The sequence below is a fragment of the Thunnus maccoyii genome, chromosome 22 (assembly GCF_910596095.1).
Source record: "Thunnus maccoyii chromosome 22, fThuMac1.1, whole genome shotgun sequence".
NCBI classification, from domain to species: Eukaryota; Metazoa; Chordata; class Actinopteri; order Scombriformes; family Scombridae; genus Thunnus; species Thunnus maccoyii.
This window is the reverse complement of record NC_056554.1, coordinates 6,000,190-6,017,900: the sequence shown is the minus strand read 5'-3', so window position 1 is coordinate 6,017,900 and position 17,711 is coordinate 6,000,190. Positions and strand designations below refer to the sequence as shown.

At 37.8% G+C, this 17,711-nt stretch overlaps 3 protein-coding genes across 3 annotated transcripts; all 3 read left to right on the top strand.

Moving 5' to 3' along the window:
* Window positions 1–229: 229 nt before the first annotated feature.
* On the top strand, window positions 230–1,646 carry LOC121890068. Its single transcript, XM_042402334.1, has 5 exons — window positions 230–278; window positions 440–784; window positions 917–1,027; window positions 1,163–1,197; window positions 1,312–1,646. The coding sequence occupies exons 1-5, from the start codon at window positions 248–250 to the stop codon at window positions 1,432–1,434; spliced, it is 645 nt and encodes a 214-aa protein (XP_042258268.1). The 5' UTR covers window positions 230–247; the 3' UTR covers window positions 1,435–1,646.
* A 5,764-nt stretch (window positions 1,647–7,410) lies between these two features.
* On the top strand, window positions 7,411–8,923 carry LOC121890071. Its single transcript, XM_042402338.1, has 5 exons — window positions 7,411–7,456; window positions 7,566–7,910; window positions 8,372–8,482; window positions 8,608–8,642; window positions 8,801–8,923. Exons 1-5 carry the CDS (start codon window positions 7,411–7,413, stop codon window positions 8,921–8,923), a joined length of 660 nt encoding a protein of 219 aa, XP_042258272.1.
* A 5,879-nt stretch (window positions 8,924–14,802) lies between these two features.
* Window positions 14,803–16,206, top strand: LOC121890072. The gene is made up of 5 exons (XM_042402339.1): window positions 14,803–14,848; window positions 14,960–15,301; window positions 15,645–15,755; window positions 15,874–15,908; window positions 16,048–16,206. The coding sequence occupies exons 1-5, from the start codon at window positions 14,803–14,805 to the stop codon at window positions 16,168–16,170; spliced, it is 657 nt and encodes a 218-aa protein (XP_042258273.1). The 3' UTR covers window positions 16,171–16,206.
* The last annotated feature ends 1,505 nt before the right edge of the window (window positions 16,207–17,711 follow it).

Here is a 17,711-nt window from a genome sequence, read left to right as displayed (position 1 = left end):
AAAAGAAATGTATGACAATATCCTGTAAACACAGGGAATAGATAACATTACCCAGATTATTTAAAGGTTTTTTAAAGATTATTTAAAGTTCCTTGCAGCACCCAGACTCTTTAAAGTATCTAAGTTGTCCGTCTGAGCACCCGGAAGAACAAAGGAACACTTTGTCTCTTTACGCTGAGACCACGCTTGCTGGAGCACAGTTCAGTTACAGACATAGCAGTGGTGCAGTCCTACCATATGCACAAAGATGAACTTCACCTTGGTAACGACTTTACTCTGTAAGCATATCTACCAGATTTTTACTCAATATAACAATTAACTTCAATACAGTAACTTACCAGCACTGAAACTTACAAAATACTCATTAATAACATAATATGTGTTCTTTGGTTCTGCTGAATAACTAGCCTATGAATAAATGACTTGATGTTTGTTTCAGGTTGTATCGCTGCCTCTCTTTCTGAGTTTTACACTGTGGAGGTCCAGCCTGGTGAAGACGTCATACTGCTGTGCTCCAACTTTTCCAGTGTTCCCATTCACATACACTGGTTCAGACTGGCCAACAGATCCAACACCAGCTGCATCTCCTCTATGGCCAGCTCTGATTCCAATGTTTCATTTTGTGATGGATTTCAAAATCACAAATTTAATATGACATCCAACACCACTGCCCTCTTTCTCAAGATCAAACAAGTGGATTTATCTGACTCTGGACTGTATTTCTGTGGATTTAAAACAGATGGAAACCCAGTTATTGTCAGTGCAACATATTTAAAGGTTCAAGGTAAGGCTCTTTTCTTTCTTTTAACTGAAAACAAACAGATATGTTCCCTGTTAGCTGCTGTCAAAATAAGGACTGAGCCAGTAGAGGTAACACACTATACAAAAAGTTTAATATAAATCACCTCTCTTGTAGAAGTGTTTGATGGAATAAGCACGCTGATGAGTGCAATCCTGGTTGGTCTGACTGTTTTCCTCCTTCTAGTCATCATTGGTCTGGTTGTCAAAATAAGGAAACTTCATACAGGTACTTGTATTTGGTTTTAATTAAGTTAATGAAGTTTACAAATGAAAAACGTTGTGTTTGCCTAAATGTGTTAATTTTAAAAAATATTTGATTAAAAACCATTAACTGACCAGTTTTACTCTTTCCATTATTTAGCTCAAACTGAGGGACAGAATCCACAACACAGTGAGGTGATCGAAGTCTATTTTTATATGCTGTCTGGTTCATTTATCAAATCATGGTTTTATTTTCTCTCACAAACTCAGCTATGTGAGATGAGTGACTGTAAATATTTTTATTTACAGAATCTGGGCTCTGATGCCCTGAACTACGCAGCGCTGAGTTTCCATCCAAAAGCAAAAACTAGGAGAAGGCCTGCATCAGAGAGAGAGATGGAGACAAATGTTATTTATGCTGCCACCAGATAGACTCAGCAAACAACTGAAACTGAACGCTGACTGGAACTGATGCTTTATTAAATCCATCTTGTTGGGGTTTTATGTGGGTGGCAGATGTTACCATCACTGTCAATAAATTAAATTTTCTAATAAAGATTCTATATTCACTCAAGTTGTGCTGATTCATGTAAATCTCCTTTACAGTGTAAAGTGTGTTTTAATTCTTACTTTCCAGCCAAAATCCCTTTCTTACTTATTTTATCTGCCTTAGATCTCACTCTGATATGATTGTGTTTTATAGAAGAGGAGCCATTAAAAACACTGATGACTGTCTAGATTAGAGTTACAGAAAATGGAGGTCTGCAGCAGTGGAGGACAAACCACTTTGTCAGAAAGACACAGCACAGTGTGGTCTGAGCACAACTGAGGTGAAAATCATGAGGCCTGCTGCAGTAAGCCACAAATCTGCAAGAATAAATCTTGAAAGGATGCAGTTGTTTTCGAAAACACACAATTCACAAACCTGAAACTGAATTTTTGCAGCCTGGAAGCACGTAGTGGAATGCAAAGTTACACAGTACAAGGCGTACAAAAGCTGCTCAGTTTATACCTCTGACGTGTCTGCATAAATATGTTAGGATTTATGTCAAAAATGGATTTATTTATGCCCCTGCTTACTATGATAACAAACAGCACTGTCTGTATCAGCCTAAAGAGTAGTCTCAACCACAGAAAGACTGGTCTTCAGCTCTGTAACTCTCACAATTTAAACAAAAGCCACAAAACAACATGAAGACACTGTGCTGCAGCAAAGATGAACAACAGAGATGCAAAATTTCTCCCACTCTGGCAAATGGGAGGAAACTCACCTTCTGACCACCACTGAATTGATTTTAGTAGAGAACAGGAAGAAAAACTTAACTAAACCTGAACATGCCTTCACTCAGTGATTTGTCTTCTTGCTGTCAAAAAGCTGATCATTTTGACTTCCATAATGTTAAAATTTATACAGCCAGAGGCAGCCATGATCTTTGCCCCCCTTGTTTAGGCATTGAACATTTAAGGCTTCTATAGGCCACAAGTTCCCTTCATCAGCTCAGCTAGGTGAGTATACATGTCTGCTCTTTTGAAGCCTTTCACTCAAACACTTAAAGACATCCATACTGAAAAAGACGTGTTGCTCAGACACTTTGAACACAGTGAAAAGTTCATTCAGACATAAGACTGAAAGCAGCCAGAGTTTGGCCCAAAGCAGTCCAACACAACTCACACACACTCTGCTAAGGTTGTCATAATTTTACCTCACAACAGGCTTTTTTCACAGCAGACATTTTGTCTTGTAGTAGGAAAAACACAGGTGTTACTAATAATATTTAATGATGGCTCTGCTATATTTGACTGAACCATACCAGGACCCTGAAACTGAAGCGACTAAATAGAATTCAGCCATCATTATTTTTATAACTTACATCTGTTTAAAGTGAAATAATGGGTTAAATAAAGAGGAGGCGTTTAAGTCATACAATCAATCACCAATCTCACACAGCAGAACAAGCCAGTTGATAATTACAGACAGTTACACAACATAATGTCAAAGGTTATCCAAAGCCTTGGTGAGCTCTGTCCATGGTGCTGAGTTCACAAACATCACTCATGCTGAGTATAATACAAACCAAACAGCTATATTCAGGCCAATACTACAAGCAATATAAGCACTTCAACCGTATGTTCATACAGGAAGCCACGGCGGGCCATTCTGTCATCATGAAAGCCACACAGCAGGCAGAAAGAAGAAGGACTGTTTGTTTGACCTACCAGTATTTGAAGCCCACTGTCCTTCATAATGGCGAGCTGTAACTGCATCATATCGTTTCCCGCTGGATTTGAGGTCTTCCACAACACGGACGAATATTTTTAGAGCAAAGAAAAGCAGGTTTAGTTTCCGAGAAGCTACGTTTTCCATCCGTTTCTTATCTCAGTCCACCACTTCGTAGTTTTCACAGTCTCACACAGGTAGGTAGCCGTTATCATTAGCAACACCTGCTAACTCTCCCGACCGTTTCTTTTGAATGTCCGTGCTAATTAACCAAATGTTTCGTAAAGTGTTGAACGACTTCCCTTCACAAACGTTTTCCAGTGTCCATTCACAGTTTTGCAAGGCAGAGGCATGAAGTTAACCAAGCGAGTACCGTGTTACTTTCAGCACAGACGATAAGTGACCTTCACCTGGTGGTGGTCGACCAACAGACGTGCAGCGCCCCTCCAGCCACAACATTCAACCATAGACTGCAAAAAATATGGACGTGGTCACCATGACGTCACCCATTGGTTTGCGAACTGCCGTTTTGAAGCCACGAGTGTAGCGATTTGACCATCGCCACCTTAGATTTGGACTTCGCCATGTTTGATTTTTGGAGCCAGAAGTGACCATGGATGAATGAGGGGGTGGAGCATAGATGTATTATAAGAGCTGGAGACCGGACTAAAAATGGCACCCATTCAGTGGAATTGCTCGCCTGGTACATACGCCAAAAAAGTTTCTAGCTTCCAGGTTTGCTTCCGCATTGTGTGGCTCACTGAAAATGCGCAGTAGTGTTTCCCCCGCTGGCCCCGCTCGCGAGCTCCCGCTCGGCCCATAGACTTTACATTGTGATGACGTCACGGATTTTTAAATCGCTTTTCTCGGCTCGAAGAAAGTTTTTCAAACATAAAACCTCCATGGATCAAAAGTTCATAATAGAAAAAGTCATAATTGACGTTGTTAACAGTTCGAGGGGTCCTGTCAACAGTTTTACAGGCGTCTCTTTTACAATGGTGGTCTATGGGGAAAATCCTTTTTGGGCCGCAGGGGGATTTTTCGCTGCAATACCGCGAGTGGCCACTGGGAAAAATTGGCTACAAGGCAGAGCGGCTCTTATTATACATCCATGGGGTGGAGCCATGGATGTACAATAAGAGCTGGATAGGGCGTGCCCCGCTCAGCCCAAAATACTGTTGACTCCTGAGGACAAAATCCAGCAGGAATTGGAAATGACGACCTGCAGTTGTAAGGTGTACACTAAAATCTCCTGCAAGTTAAGTGAGCTGAACAGAATAAGTGTAAAAAAAGGGTGCAGAAAACAGCCTATTAAAACCAGTGAAAAAATGGGATTTGTGAGTAATTGGTAGCCAAGAGGCCACACAAGGGAGGCCTTCCCTGGTTGTATTCTTCACACTAAATTGATTATTGTTATAGAAGCGGAGATTATTAGCCACTTCACCACTTTATTCCACCCAGCGGAACAAATACTGTGTTACACTAGTTCTAATATTCATGTTACTACAAATAAGGGGGACACATTGTGGTAGTTTGAGCTCTGACATTACTCAGTTCTCCCTGTTTACATCTGGCCATAGTATGGCAGCCTCATAGGACACATACCTACATATAGCCATTACCACAATATCATCTATCACTAGCTTCACTGGTCCTGTCCAGCAGATGGCAACAACGACAAAAAAAGGAGCTGTCAACAGTAAGATGGTATGGTATGCACATGGATGTGTAATAAAATACAATAATAATAATAATAATAATAATAATAATAATAATAATAATGTTATTATCTTATAATACATCCATGGGTATGCACTTTTGCACATTTGCATTGCTGTAACTATCACAGAAGCAGTAGGCCTTTAAGCATTTAGCAGAAAAGCAGAATATGATAACCAGGTTCAGACTGTATTTTATTACATATAAATTAATGTATATTCAGCATTAATGTTGAGTTGAAATGTTTAATGTTTTTCAAGTCCAAGCTTTTTTTGTTTTCTAGAGGATCCTTCTGATGGGTGAAAAAGCAGCCGAGCTGAGCTGTTGGATGGAGAGTGTTTCCTTTTTTTGATTTAACTGCTGAGTAAATGTAATAGTCTTGGAGTCAAACCTTTGTGCACCAAGCAAGTCAACAATGCTAGTGTGAAAGCAGAAGCCAACTTTTCTGCCACACAGATAATCTGGTTCAGACTGGTCAACAGAATCACACCCCGCTGCATCTCCTCTATGTTCAGTCCTATTGAGCCTGCTTCATTCTGTGATGGACTTCAAGAAGAAGATATGACATCCAGCATCACTCCCCTCTTTCTCAAGATCAAACAAGTGGATTTATCTGACTTTGGACTGTATTTCTGTGGATTTTACATGAACAGACACCCAGTTATTGTCAGTGCAACATTTTTAAATATTCAAGGTAAGAATGTTGTCAAATTTTATACATGGTGGAATGTAGTCGAATAGAGTTCAGAAACTAAGTTTGAATTTCCTGACACCTGTGTGGATTTTACATAGTCAGAAAGCCATATTGTAATGTGATAAGTTTAAATGTTGAAGGTAAACTTATTACAGTGTCCTGTTTTTCTTTCAGTTCCCATTCTTGGTTTATTTCTTTTTCTATATTTATATTGCACGTACATCACATTTCTTTCATTGTGCAGATTGTCAGTCATCTGAAGCTAAAACAGTTCATCTAGATCCACTTTGTCCATGTTAAGGTTAGTAAGATCTCAAAGTCATTCACAGGAAAACAAAGTGATCTTACTGTCCAAGAGCAAGAAGTGAAAACATGCAACATGAATTTATATTCTTCACCTGTGGTAACAAACAGCACTGTCTGTATCAACATACAGTAAAGTCTCAACCACAAGAAGACTGGTCTTCAGTTGTGCGCTATTTTTTCCAGCATGTAACTCACAACTAAAGCAACAGCCACAAAACAATGACACAGTTTTGTTGTTGCTGACAGAATGTATGTAGCACTTGAAGACACCGTGCTGCAGCACAGTTGAAGACTACGTTTCTGTACCATCTTTGGTCATTACATGTCTCTAGTGGTATGCTAAATATCTGAATTGATCATTTGCAATAAAGTATAATAAAATATATATGACTTCCACTTGCTCATTGTTGTACTTTGCACTGAGGTAACAAACAGCCATCTCTGTATCAGTGAGATATCTGTATCTGTATCATGAGTGAGGTCTCAGCAATAGGAAGTTTGGCCATCAGCTCTCTGCATGATAACCACATACAACAAAGACGCTTACGTTCCCAAAGAGCGATGATACTTCATCATGTCTTTTGAAATCAAAAGATATTTTGTGATTTTTACAGATGTACTGAGTGAACTTTCTGTTGTCTTTAAATCCATCTCTTCTAAAACTATGAAAAGATGTATCGTGACACATGCACAGCCTCATAAGAAACCATTCACTCTGCTCCAGACTGCACATGCATAAGACATGACAGACCACAGCAAAGCTACAGCAGGTGCAGCGTCCATCTTTTCTGTGATACGTATTCAGTCCTCTCAGTGCAGCAGTGTTTGCAGCAAATTGATTGATCTCAGTCACAGTTTAAATGAACCTCAATTTACACATGGCCTCAGACTGCTCTTGTGAACAACTCCTCAGATTGTCTAAATTTATGTTATAGTTGTATAACATAATAAATAAATTTATGTTAGTGTTATAATAAAAATTTAAACAACTTCTATCAATATGCAGTATATTTACCATACAGTTGCCCTTATTTACAACAGCCCTATTGTTGAGGGTTAAGGTTACTTTTTCATACAAAACAAGCAGGGAAAAAATGGAAGTCTGATCAGCTGGACATTTTAGAAGACAAGACAGCAGGGTGACATATAGTGACTGACCAGTTTTGAATTTGTGGTACATTTCCAAGTCATCTTTGTTGGGTTGAGGAAGATGGCACACATACACAAACCTCCAACTCCCCACTCTTCTCACTCATACCTCTATCCCATGACGTTCTACTTTCAAGTAACGAGGATTTCACTCCGTAAGGCTTTGATTGTGTGTGGGGTTTTTGTGGTTTTTTTTGATGATTTTTCAAAAGTGTTTGTGTGATCAGCGTAAAGAAGATGTATAGAAAAAACTCCGCCTCTTCAAACCCTCTTACAGGAGCTCACACCTTTGTGCAATTGCAGTGACACAATCATTCGCAAAATGAGGAACTTCATCTCAACTACAGCTTTACTGCTCTGCATCGTGAGTAAGTACTGGCACTGAATTACTCAACACCATCAACTGCAATGTAAGTAGATTTGTATAAAGGTATTGATTAGGTTCCTGTAGATTTATCAGCTGTGCGCTTGTTTCAGGCTGGATCTCTGTCTCAGTTTCTGAGTTTTACACTGTGGATGTTCAGCCTGGTGAAGACGTGACACTGCTGTGCTCCAACTTTTCCAGTGTTCCCTCTCAGATATTCTGGTTCAGAGTGGTCAAGAGATCCAAGCCTCACTGTATCTCATCTATGTTCCAGCCTCTCGAGCCTGCTTCATTCTGTGAGGGATTTCAAAATGGCAAATTTGAAATGAGATCCAACATTTCTACATTTTTTCTCAAAATCAAGCAATTGGATTCAACAGACTCTGGACTGTATTTTTGTGGATATTATGTGAGCAAAAACCCAATTATTGTCAGTGCAACATATTTAGAGGTTCAAGGTAAGATTGTCGTTAAGTATTTGGGACTACTGTCAAAATAACATTAGGAGAATTTTATCTTCATATTTTAATTTTGGTGAAACTCATGATGACAGTTTACAATTTTAGATTCCTTGCATAACCTAAAATTTTAATTCTTCCTGCCTCCCATTAAAAATCTGTCATTGTGCATGGATCTTTGTTAATTATTAGTCAGTTCTGTCCTGTTAAATCTGAATCAGAAGGCAAGTCACTAAATGTAAAATGTACAGATTCTGATTTAATGATCTTTCTTGTAAAAGGCCATGATGAATTCACTAATGACGTGGACAGCCAGTGTAAAAGTAAGATTCTCCAAAAGTTTTCTTTCATTGCACAAACTGTCAGTCAACTGAAGGTGAAACTAGATTCAGTTTTAATGTTAGCAGGGTGGCAAAACACTAAAGCTAAAGTAGAATCTGATCTGTAAATCTTTCTTGTAGGAGAGTCTGATGGAATAACAAAGCCGATGAGTGTGATCCTGGGTGGTCTGACTAATCTCCTTGTTATGATCATTATCGGTCTGGTTGTCAAAATCAGGAAATTTCAGACAGGTACTTTTAGTTTTATTACAATTTTACCTATTTTTTAGGTTGCGCCTATATGACATAAAAGTCCATAACATGCTGTTTACTAAAATGTATTGACAGCAACAATTTTGTTTGTTTCTATCATTTAGCTCATGTTGAAGAACTGAATCCACCTCAGACAGAGGTAAAGACTGAAGTTTATTCAGTTTCATTTTTACATTTTTTGTGTTAAAGAAGGTGCTACAATCACATCAAGACAATTGATTTCTCAAAAACTTAGCTATATGAGATGAGTGACAGTAAGATTATAACATGACAATAACAGTATTCTCTTATTCACAGAGTCAGGACTCCGATGACCTGAACTATGCAGCTGTGACTTTTCAACTAAAAGACACGAGAAACCACAGGCCTGCATCAGAGAGAGAAGTGGAGACTCAAGTTATTTATTCTTCCACCAGATAGATTCACAGGCACCTGAAACTGCAGCTCAAAGCGGAACTGATGATTTTATTATTCATCCACTGTGTGTTTTACTGAGGTTGGTGGATGTACCATCACTTTAAACTATCACCATAGTATCAGAGTTACTTTGTCAAAAAGTCCAACTTTGTAACAGTGAATCATGCAAAATGTCACAATCTCTGTGTCACACGTTTGACTATTTTAGATTTTAATCTGAGAGCAAAAGAATTTTAATCAGTGTTTGTTAGACAAGGAGCAAGAAGGAACACTGATGTGTGTCAAGATTCCCTTATAGTGGAGTTAGCTGGAGGTCTGCAGCAGTGGAGTTTCAAATTTAGTTGCCATAACAATCATGAAAAATACAGCTGAATGAAATACCATTTCTCTTGGGATTGGGGTATAAAAACTTTGACAGGAAGAGACAACACTGTAAATTGGACTCAGGTGACAATCATGAGAGAGTGAACAGCCGTTTTCAGCTTCTGTCAAGCAGAAAAAGGTCAGCCAGTATATGTACGGGAGCTTTTGAAACCAGCCTCATATGAAACTGTTCACTTTGCTCCAGCCTGTACATGTTTAATCCCAATCATGTTTAATCAATTTATCAAGTTTACATTATGAATCAAAGATTATGCCAATAAGCACTTTTTGTGTAGTACTATACTGAATGTTTTGTCTTCATGCGTTCTTATTCTGATATATTTAAAACATGATAAGGAACACAAACTGCAAAAAAAAAGGAAATAGGTTGATGGTAATGTAATTGTAATTCCACACACCAACAGTCATAATCTTTGCCCCTCCTATTTAGGATTAGTGGAATTTATTTTATGTAAATTGGTGATATGAAAAAGGGCAGCTGTACTTTCAGGTGGATGGTACACAGTTTTGAATATTCATGTGCTGGAATAATGTGGAATTGCAGCCCTTGTTCAGGGTCAGCCTGCGTCACAAAGCTGCCAAGCTTTTGAAAATACCAGGTATAATGTTAAAATGAAGAATATTTAAATAACTTTGAGAGAAAAATAACTTTGTGTCATACTGTCAACTTTGTAAGTCACTCCTTGAGGCCAAGATTATGCTTTAACATTCATCTTTCAGAAGCCCTTTATGTGGACGATGTAAACATGCTAAACATTTAAAAATATCCCACCTCTTTGAACCCTACAGTGTTATAAAAAGCCATTGCAGTGATGCAATCATATGCATAATTATGATCTTTAACTTGATAACGTTTTACTTCTCTGCAGCCTCATTAAGTACCATTCAATTACTCCACAGCATCAGCTGCACTGCTGACAAATTCATATAAAGGCATTGTTTAATTTGCTGTCATTTTATCAGCCTCAAAGTGGAACTGATGCTTAGTCATATTAATCTGCTGCTGTGATTTTTGTGCGGGTGACTGGGAGGAGTTACCATCAACATAATCAGTTTCTTCTTCACTCACTTACTTACTCACCTATGTCTTACTTACTGTGTTTTCCTTTGAGCTCACTCTAAAAGCAAAGGAATGTGATTGGTATTTGATGGAGTAACTAAGTAAGTAAAGCTTATTTTATATAGCACTTTGTAAAACACACAGTTACAAAGTGCTTCACAAACACACACACATGCAAAATTAAAACAAATAGATCAACAAAATAGTGTAATTTACAATTTAAAGTATAACACAGAGAGAAACAGATCAAACTGAAATGAAACAAGACATGAGAACAGGAAGGTGTCACATCTTGACAGGACTTTCTGTTTGTGTTTGGATTTTTAGTTCCTGTTTTATTTTGAAATGTTTTCTCCTTGTGTTTTGTTACCTTTACTTCCTGTGTTTTCCCACCTTTGTTGATTACCTCATGTTTTTGACTTGTATCTTATTTCACTCACCTGTGTTCAGTTTATAATCATTCCTTTTGTATTTAAGTCCAGTTTTCAGTTCAATCTTTGTAGAGTCATCTGATCAGTTAACCTTGTTCCTGTGTCACAGTTTCTTGATTTTCTTCAATAGATATTCTGTGTTTGATCCCATCTGCCTGCTGTCTTTTGTGTTTGGGTCCACCTACTCTACTCTCCTCATGACAGTAGGGAGGCTTGCTGATATAAATTAAAACAATTAATGGGGAAATCTTTTGCTCAGGATAGTCTTTTCTTTAACTCTTGGAAAAGTAGTAAGATCTCCATTGTGTATCTTTTTGAGATCACCTCAGTCTCAATTGTTACTCCTAAAACCCCCTTAGGAGAAAAAATTAGACTATTGACTTTTTAAGACTTAGGTGAGACAAATGGATACTGAATTGAGATTATAATGGGCAAAATGCTTATTGCTCCTTAAAAGCCACGAGGAGCACTAGGGAGTTGTAAGTAAGATCTTAATTCTACATCTTCTTAAGATCCCTTCAATCTGAAATGTTTCTCCTAAAACCCCCTTTTATTTTGCATTTACATTAAACATGCAACATCAGTGTTAACTTGATATTCAAAATCAAAACAAAACCACAGTGCAAATGTCAGTTCACTGTTAAAGCAGTTGTTCTCAACCTTTGTGGTTCATGACAGCTAAAAAAAAATGTGTTCACAATTCTCCCAACATGTTTGCATAAACTGAATTTACTCTGACACCAAAAATGACGTACTTCCCTTTTCAGGCTATTTAACTTGATTAATCATTTGATAACAGCTTGAGATTTCAAATATTCAGTATTTCAACAAACATCTACACTTTTATATATTATAAACAGTTGTTCTTAAATATTGTGGTTCAACCCCTAAAAAAGGATTAATTGTAGAAAGGTTTGATATTTCAAATATTAAGTATTTCACAAAACAAAAGCATCTATACCAAAGGTTATAAACACCTATGCATTTCTAGATCTTTTCGCAACATACCAAAAATATATACATGGACACAGAGTGCGGTATCGCTAGGCAAAATGTTAAATTTGTTTTTAGGACTATCTCCGTCAAACAAGTAAACAAGAAACTACCAATCTCAAGAATTAACTGAGAACCAAATACCCCGCAATATTTATTTTATAGCCTACAGTCTGCAGCACAGAGTGGCTGATTCCATTCCAGAAAATATAAACAGGACAGCTGACATTCTGTCTATAAATGTAAACACTTATAGACAGAATCACAGAATATTTAACCATGTTAGTAACTGGATCAAGTTTGGTTCTAGATAGTAAAGAAACCGGCCTTCAAGAACATGTTTCACAGATTGGACAAACTATATGAGCCACTAGGAGAATATATTCCTCACACGTCTTGACTTAAATAAAGGCTGTAACGTTACATTAAGCAAAAAAAGTGAGCTGGGTTGCATAGACTTTTTTTCTCTAATGGATATGTGGTCAAACTTTAACATAGGAGCCCATCTGCCAAATAAAGTTGCTCTGTGACTTACACTTGGTGAGGTGTATTTAATGGTTTAAAAGTTGCCACTAGATGGTATAACCCTCATGGCAATGGCTAACAATATAAACTTACTTATGCTGGAAAGAATGTCCATCTTCTTCTTCTCTTCCACAAATTTTATGAACTCTGAACTACACTTCTCACATGGCTGCCAGGACCCTCTGTCACTCTGTGCCACACTACGACTTCTCCGTATAGTCATCCTCAGAGGTGACAAATGCAAAATGCCTTAAAATAAAACAAAAACAATGTAAGTTAGCATGTAATTGCTCTAAACAATACATTTTACAAGAAAACAAGATATTGCCTAAGATGCCGATATAAATCCCGCTCTTGAAAATGTCATGTTTTCATTGGCATTGTGTTTGCTTTTTCAGTGCATTTAGAATTAAACTCTTTTAACTATGTTTAACTTCACTGTAATGAATTTCATGTTATCAATACAATTCCAATGTTCCAATCATTAGAATCCCATCTATAAAAGGGTGGGCAATGCATTCCCAAGAGAGGTACAAGAGAAATTAGACTCAATGTTAAGACTATCTGTACATGGTTACCGGGATCCAGAGGTGGAAGTAATGAATTACATTTACTGTTGTTACTGGAAGAAAGTTGTTTTTTTGTGTACCTGTACTTTTTTGAGTATATTTAAAAATCTGTGATTTTACTTTTACTTAAGTGCTTTTTCCCTAAAGTATTGTACATTTGAAGTTGAATTCGTTACAGAGTCAACACAAAGTCACATGAAAAAGTCCTGATAAGCCATGTGAGAAAGGAAAAAAAGACAGTCGCTGGTGTGTCACTAGCCTCAGGAGAGCAGAGAGGTGACACTGTACTCAGCTGACACTCTGGAAAGCATACATGTTGACTGGGTACATTCACCAGCCTAGAGTCAGGGGTTGCACCTGGGCCGGGCCTAGCAGTTTGTGAACAGTAAAACAATGCAGAATAATGCAATAAAATAAAGAATGACATCAATATGGGGTATGGTTGGCATTATTGTACTTCGACATAGTTTAAAAAAATGTTGCATTTACCTTAATTAATCGATGATTTATTGCACCACCCGGCGAGTAAGCTAAGTGACCGTGATATATTTTTAATTGGTAATCAGTTGTATGCACAGGCTGCAAAGTGCCATCTATAAAAATTGATTTTATTGTTGATTTGGACACGAGGGCTCAGTGAAGTGATGTTGTTCCACTACTTTTGTGGGATTTACATTTAATGCAATGTATTTGGTAGCCTAAAGGTGGTCCAGTTAAAAAATGTAACATGTAATGTAGTAACATCTACTCAGAGTACATTTTAACTGACTTACTTTTTACTTTTATCTGAGCACATTTTTACATAACTGTTTTTACTTGAGTAAAGGATAGGAATGAATAGATTTTTCCACACTACACTGTAAAGCAAGCAACATGATATACCTCTATATCTGTATAGAAGCTTTTCAAAAGAATACAGTCCATAATAAATGAAAGCTGACATCAAAGCTAGTCATCCTTGCCCTTCGTGTTTAGGCCTCATGCATTGAAGGCTTTTAATTTTCACTTTATCAGTTCAGCTGTCAGTCTGTCCCCACTGTTGAATCCATGGGTCCCTTTTCCTTGAACAATGGCTACTAAAGGCCAGTGTTGTTGAGTCTGGTTCAATCACACTATGGTTCATTTTCCACCTTGTTTGTGCAGTTCTGAACACACAACTGCACCAAAACTACTACTAGAGGAAGTTGTCTCAGTCTGGTCATAAATGAACTCTGGGACAGTTTTTTTGTGGTGGGAATGTGATCTGACCTCAGTCTGACCAAACTACAAGAAAGTTTGAGCTAAAAGGCTCTTGTGACTAGGTGCACTTTGCATGCAGATTGGACTGTGACTTTTTGATAAATCGACAGATAAGACCATCTTCAGGAGAGGTCTTCCTGTGTTTACAGTCTCGCTCCTGCCCCAGACACATCTGACCAGTGAGAGGAGAGAAGGTTCTCACATAGTTATTAGCGATGTATTTTGGTTTGCTTTAATTTTTTTCTGTGCGAAAAGAAAACAAACTCAGGAGAAAACACAACAAGTTTACCTACTCAGACTCTTACCAACAAGTGCATATATTGAAGGCAACTACTTTGGGACATTTTTCAGTGTGGAGGTTAACAAAGTTTATAAATAGTTTCTTTGTAAGATTACCACTGAAGGCTAACTATTCATGCATTATTGTATTGTTGTTGATTTATGGGCAATTATCATAACTTTAGATTTCATTTTCAAATAACAGCCTGAAGAATACATTTATATTGTATTGTGATCATTATAATTCACTCTTTGGGGCTTTGATTTTGCTTAAACACTTCTTGATTGGATAATTTATGTGGCCAGTGAGAGCAGCGGTATAAAAAACATCCCGCCTCTCTCCAACAAAGTTTCTCTACAAAGTGAATAGCGTGTCATTGCAGGAAGATGATCATGTGCACAATGAGGAGCTTTATCTTGATAACAGCTTTACTTCTCTGCAGCCTCAGTAAGTACTGGCATTGAAATATTAAACATCTACATCTAAGGTGTAAGGCTTTAGGTCCCTGTTGCTTTATCAGCTGAGGAGTAAATCTCTTGTTGTCTCTGTGTGTTTCAGGCTGGATCACTGTCTCAGTTTCTGAGTCTCAGACTGTGGAGGTCCGGCCTGGTGAAGAAGTCACACTGCAGTGCTCCAACATGTCCAGAACTCCAACTCACACATATTGGTCCAGACTTGTCAAAAGAACCAAGATCAGCTGTATCTCCTCTATGTACAGATCTGATAATGATGCTGAATACTGTGATGGATTCCAAAATGGGAAATTCAAAATGAGTTCCAACGTCTCTACTGTCTCTCTTAAAATCACGCAAGTGGATTTATCCGACTCTGGGCTGTATTTCTGTGGATTTTACATGGATGGACGTACAGTACTTAAAGTAATAGATTTAAAAGTTCAAGGTAAGAATGTTTTCAGTTTTCTTGTCTCTTGAGTTCTATGGTATATAGCAAATTTAAATTCTCACCGTTGTATCCAACATATGTGATTACTTCAGCATTATGATTACAAAGCAATTGTTTCAAAATAACATTCAGTTTAAATCAATCTTTGTTTCATATCAAGGTCACGATGAATTCAGTGATGACGTGGACAGCGTGTGTAAAAGTAAGATTCTCCTACAATTTTCTTTTATTGCACAAACTGTCAGTCAACTGAAGGTGAAACTAGATTGAGTTTTAATGTTAGCAGGGTGCCAAAACACTAAAGCTGAAGTAGAATCTGATCTTTCAATCTTTCTTGTAGAAAAGTCTGATGGAATAACAAACCTGCTGCGTGTGGTCTTGGGTGGTCAGACTGTTCTCCTTGTTATGATTATCATTGGTTTGGTTGTCAAAATCAGGAAACTTCAGACAGGTACTTGTGAGAGCTACTGTATCTTTTTATATGAGGTTTTGCATGTCCTATTTTTGTTTTGTTTGAAATATGATAAATGTCATTAATTAACTGATCACATGTGTTGTCTCTCGTATAGCTCCTAATGAAGAGCAAAATACACCACAGAGTGAGGTGAATCTAACTTGAAAACTTTCTTTTATGTATTAAAATGTAGAAAGTGTTACAGTCACTTCAAGTGATTTATCAGTTATTTCTTTTAGTTTTTCCTTACAAATGTCAGATGAGTGATTGTAAATACTTTAATTTGCAGAATCTGGGCTCTGATAACCTGAACTACGCAGCGCTGAGTTTCAATCCAAAGCCCAAAAGAATCCGAAGGCCTGCATCAGGGAGAGAAGTGGAGCCAAATGTGATTTATGCTGCCACCAGATAGACTCAGGAAGCACCTGGAACTGCAGTTTAGAGGTTAATTGATAACTTGTTCCAGTATATCACTCTACTGTTGTATTTTTGTACAGCTGGCAGGTGGGAGAAGCAACTATCACCATGTCACAAAAATCCAATTTGTAATAAAGATATATTTGTGGCAAATTTGTAGTCTTAGCACTGAGTTTTATTTCTCACAATTGTTTATTTTCCTTTATTTATTTAATCTGCCTTCAATCTCAATGTAAAAGCAAAAGATTATGATTGGTGTTTGATTGAGGAGGGGTCAGTAAGGACATTGATAATTGTCAGATTAAAGAGAGTTTAGATGGAGTTCTTCAGTGTTACTGAGGTCATGTTGGTTGTTTGACAGGAAGAGAGAGTGCAGTGTGGTCTGAGCTCAAGTAATGCCTGTTTGCATACAAATATGGACATGTTTTGATGCCCTGCTTGTTATTTTCCATTGTGGTGATAAACAGGAAGACTGGCATTCAGTTCTCTGCATTATAACCATACCTATCAAAGGTCTAATGATTTTTTTGAAAAAATAATATTCCATCAAAATAATTTATTAAAGTCATATTTCAAAAGCTTTTTAGAGATCTAACTGGTTCGTCTAAATTCACATCATGTATCAGCTTGTGTCTTTCCATGCTGGAAAGATGTCAGATAAAAAAAGGCCCACACACAAGTGTTTACTTTGTTAAACTGTGACCAAACTCAACATATGAATGTGAAAAATTGTGCATTGCGGTTGAAACACACTATGAAAGTATAGTACAATACATTCAGAAATGCACCCTGTTCCTTGCTGCAGAACATTTGAAATTTTAAGGCAGGAAAACATCTTCAATAACAGCTTTATGTTTGTAGTCAAACTGCTGTACAGTGACTAATGATAATACACTACTCAGGTGTGAGTCAGGTGATTATCAAATGATTACATCTTGTGTAAAATTGTGGTTATGAGCAGTGAACACACCTTACCCACCCAATAAACTGACATCTATTTCTGAAGCTCATCAAATGTTGACCAAACCACACAACCCTACATCACTCTGTAAGCGTCATGTACTACAGTTTGGGTTGAGCTGAATAGTCATACTATAGGCCTACATTACACCACTATGGCTAATACTCCTCTCCAATCACATGCACGCAATCGCTCACTGAAATTTGCATGTACATAGCCGGCCAATCAGGACGCTCCTACCAATTACATGTGTCCCACCCAAAACCACTTCAGCGGACAGCATGGGAGTGGTCGGGGTCCATCAGTAGATGTAAGCCTGTGCTTATAAAACTAGGTTTACAATATTGTAACCTTCATTCTATCTCACACAGGCTCCGCCCTCTACTGGACTCTAGGTGTACAGTAAGCAGGGCCGAACGAATGTATGCCCTGCCGCGCCATATCCTCAGACTGCCTTACTGAGCCCGGCCAACCACAGGCTAGTTGCCTTACTCACTTACTACTTTATCATCCCAGCCATTTAGCGGAGCAGTAGGGGGCCAATTAATGGCAAGTGGCCATGTAGTCGTGTATAG

What these genes read in the sequence shown, in the direction of transcription:
- LOC121890071 (XM_042402338.1), top strand. Translation starts at nt 7,411, where the DNA reads ATGAGGAACTTCATCTCAACTACAGCTTTACTGCTCTGCATCGTGA. An exon ending in AATCAGGAAATTTCAGACAG is followed by an intron (nt 8,483 to 8,607) that starts GTACTTTTAGTT and finishes TCTATCATTTAG; the next exon opens with CTCATGTTGAAGAACTGAAT. An exon ending in TGAATCCACCTCAGACAGAG is followed by an intron (nt 8,643 to 8,800) that starts GTAAAGACTGAA and finishes TCTTATTCACAG; the next exon opens with AGTCAGGACTCCGATGACCT.
- LOC121890068 (XM_042402334.1), top strand. Translation starts at nt 248, where the DNA reads ATGAACTTCACCTTGGTAACGACTTTACTCT. An exon ending in CTTGGTAACGACTTTACTCT is followed by an intron (nt 279 to 439) that starts GTAAGCATATCT and finishes TGTTTGTTTCAG; the next exon opens with GTTGTATCGCTGCCTCTCTT. An exon ending in AACATATTTAAAGGTTCAAG is followed by an intron (nt 785 to 916) that starts GTAAGGCTCTTT and finishes CCTCTCTTGTAG; the next exon opens with AAGTGTTTGATGGAATAAGC.
- LOC121890072 (XM_042402339.1), top strand. Translation starts at nt 14,803, where the DNA reads ATGAGGAGCTTTATCTTGATAACAGCTTTACTTCTCTGCAGCCTCA. An exon ending in TTTACTTCTCTGCAGCCTCA is followed by an intron (nt 14,849 to 14,959) that starts GTAAGTACTGGC and finishes TGTGTGTTTCAG; the next exon opens with GCTGGATCACTGTCTCAGTT. An exon ending in AATAGATTTAAAAGTTCAAG is followed by an intron (nt 15,302 to 15,644) that starts GTAAGAATGTTT and finishes TCTTTCTTGTAG; the next exon opens with AAAAGTCTGATGGAATAACA.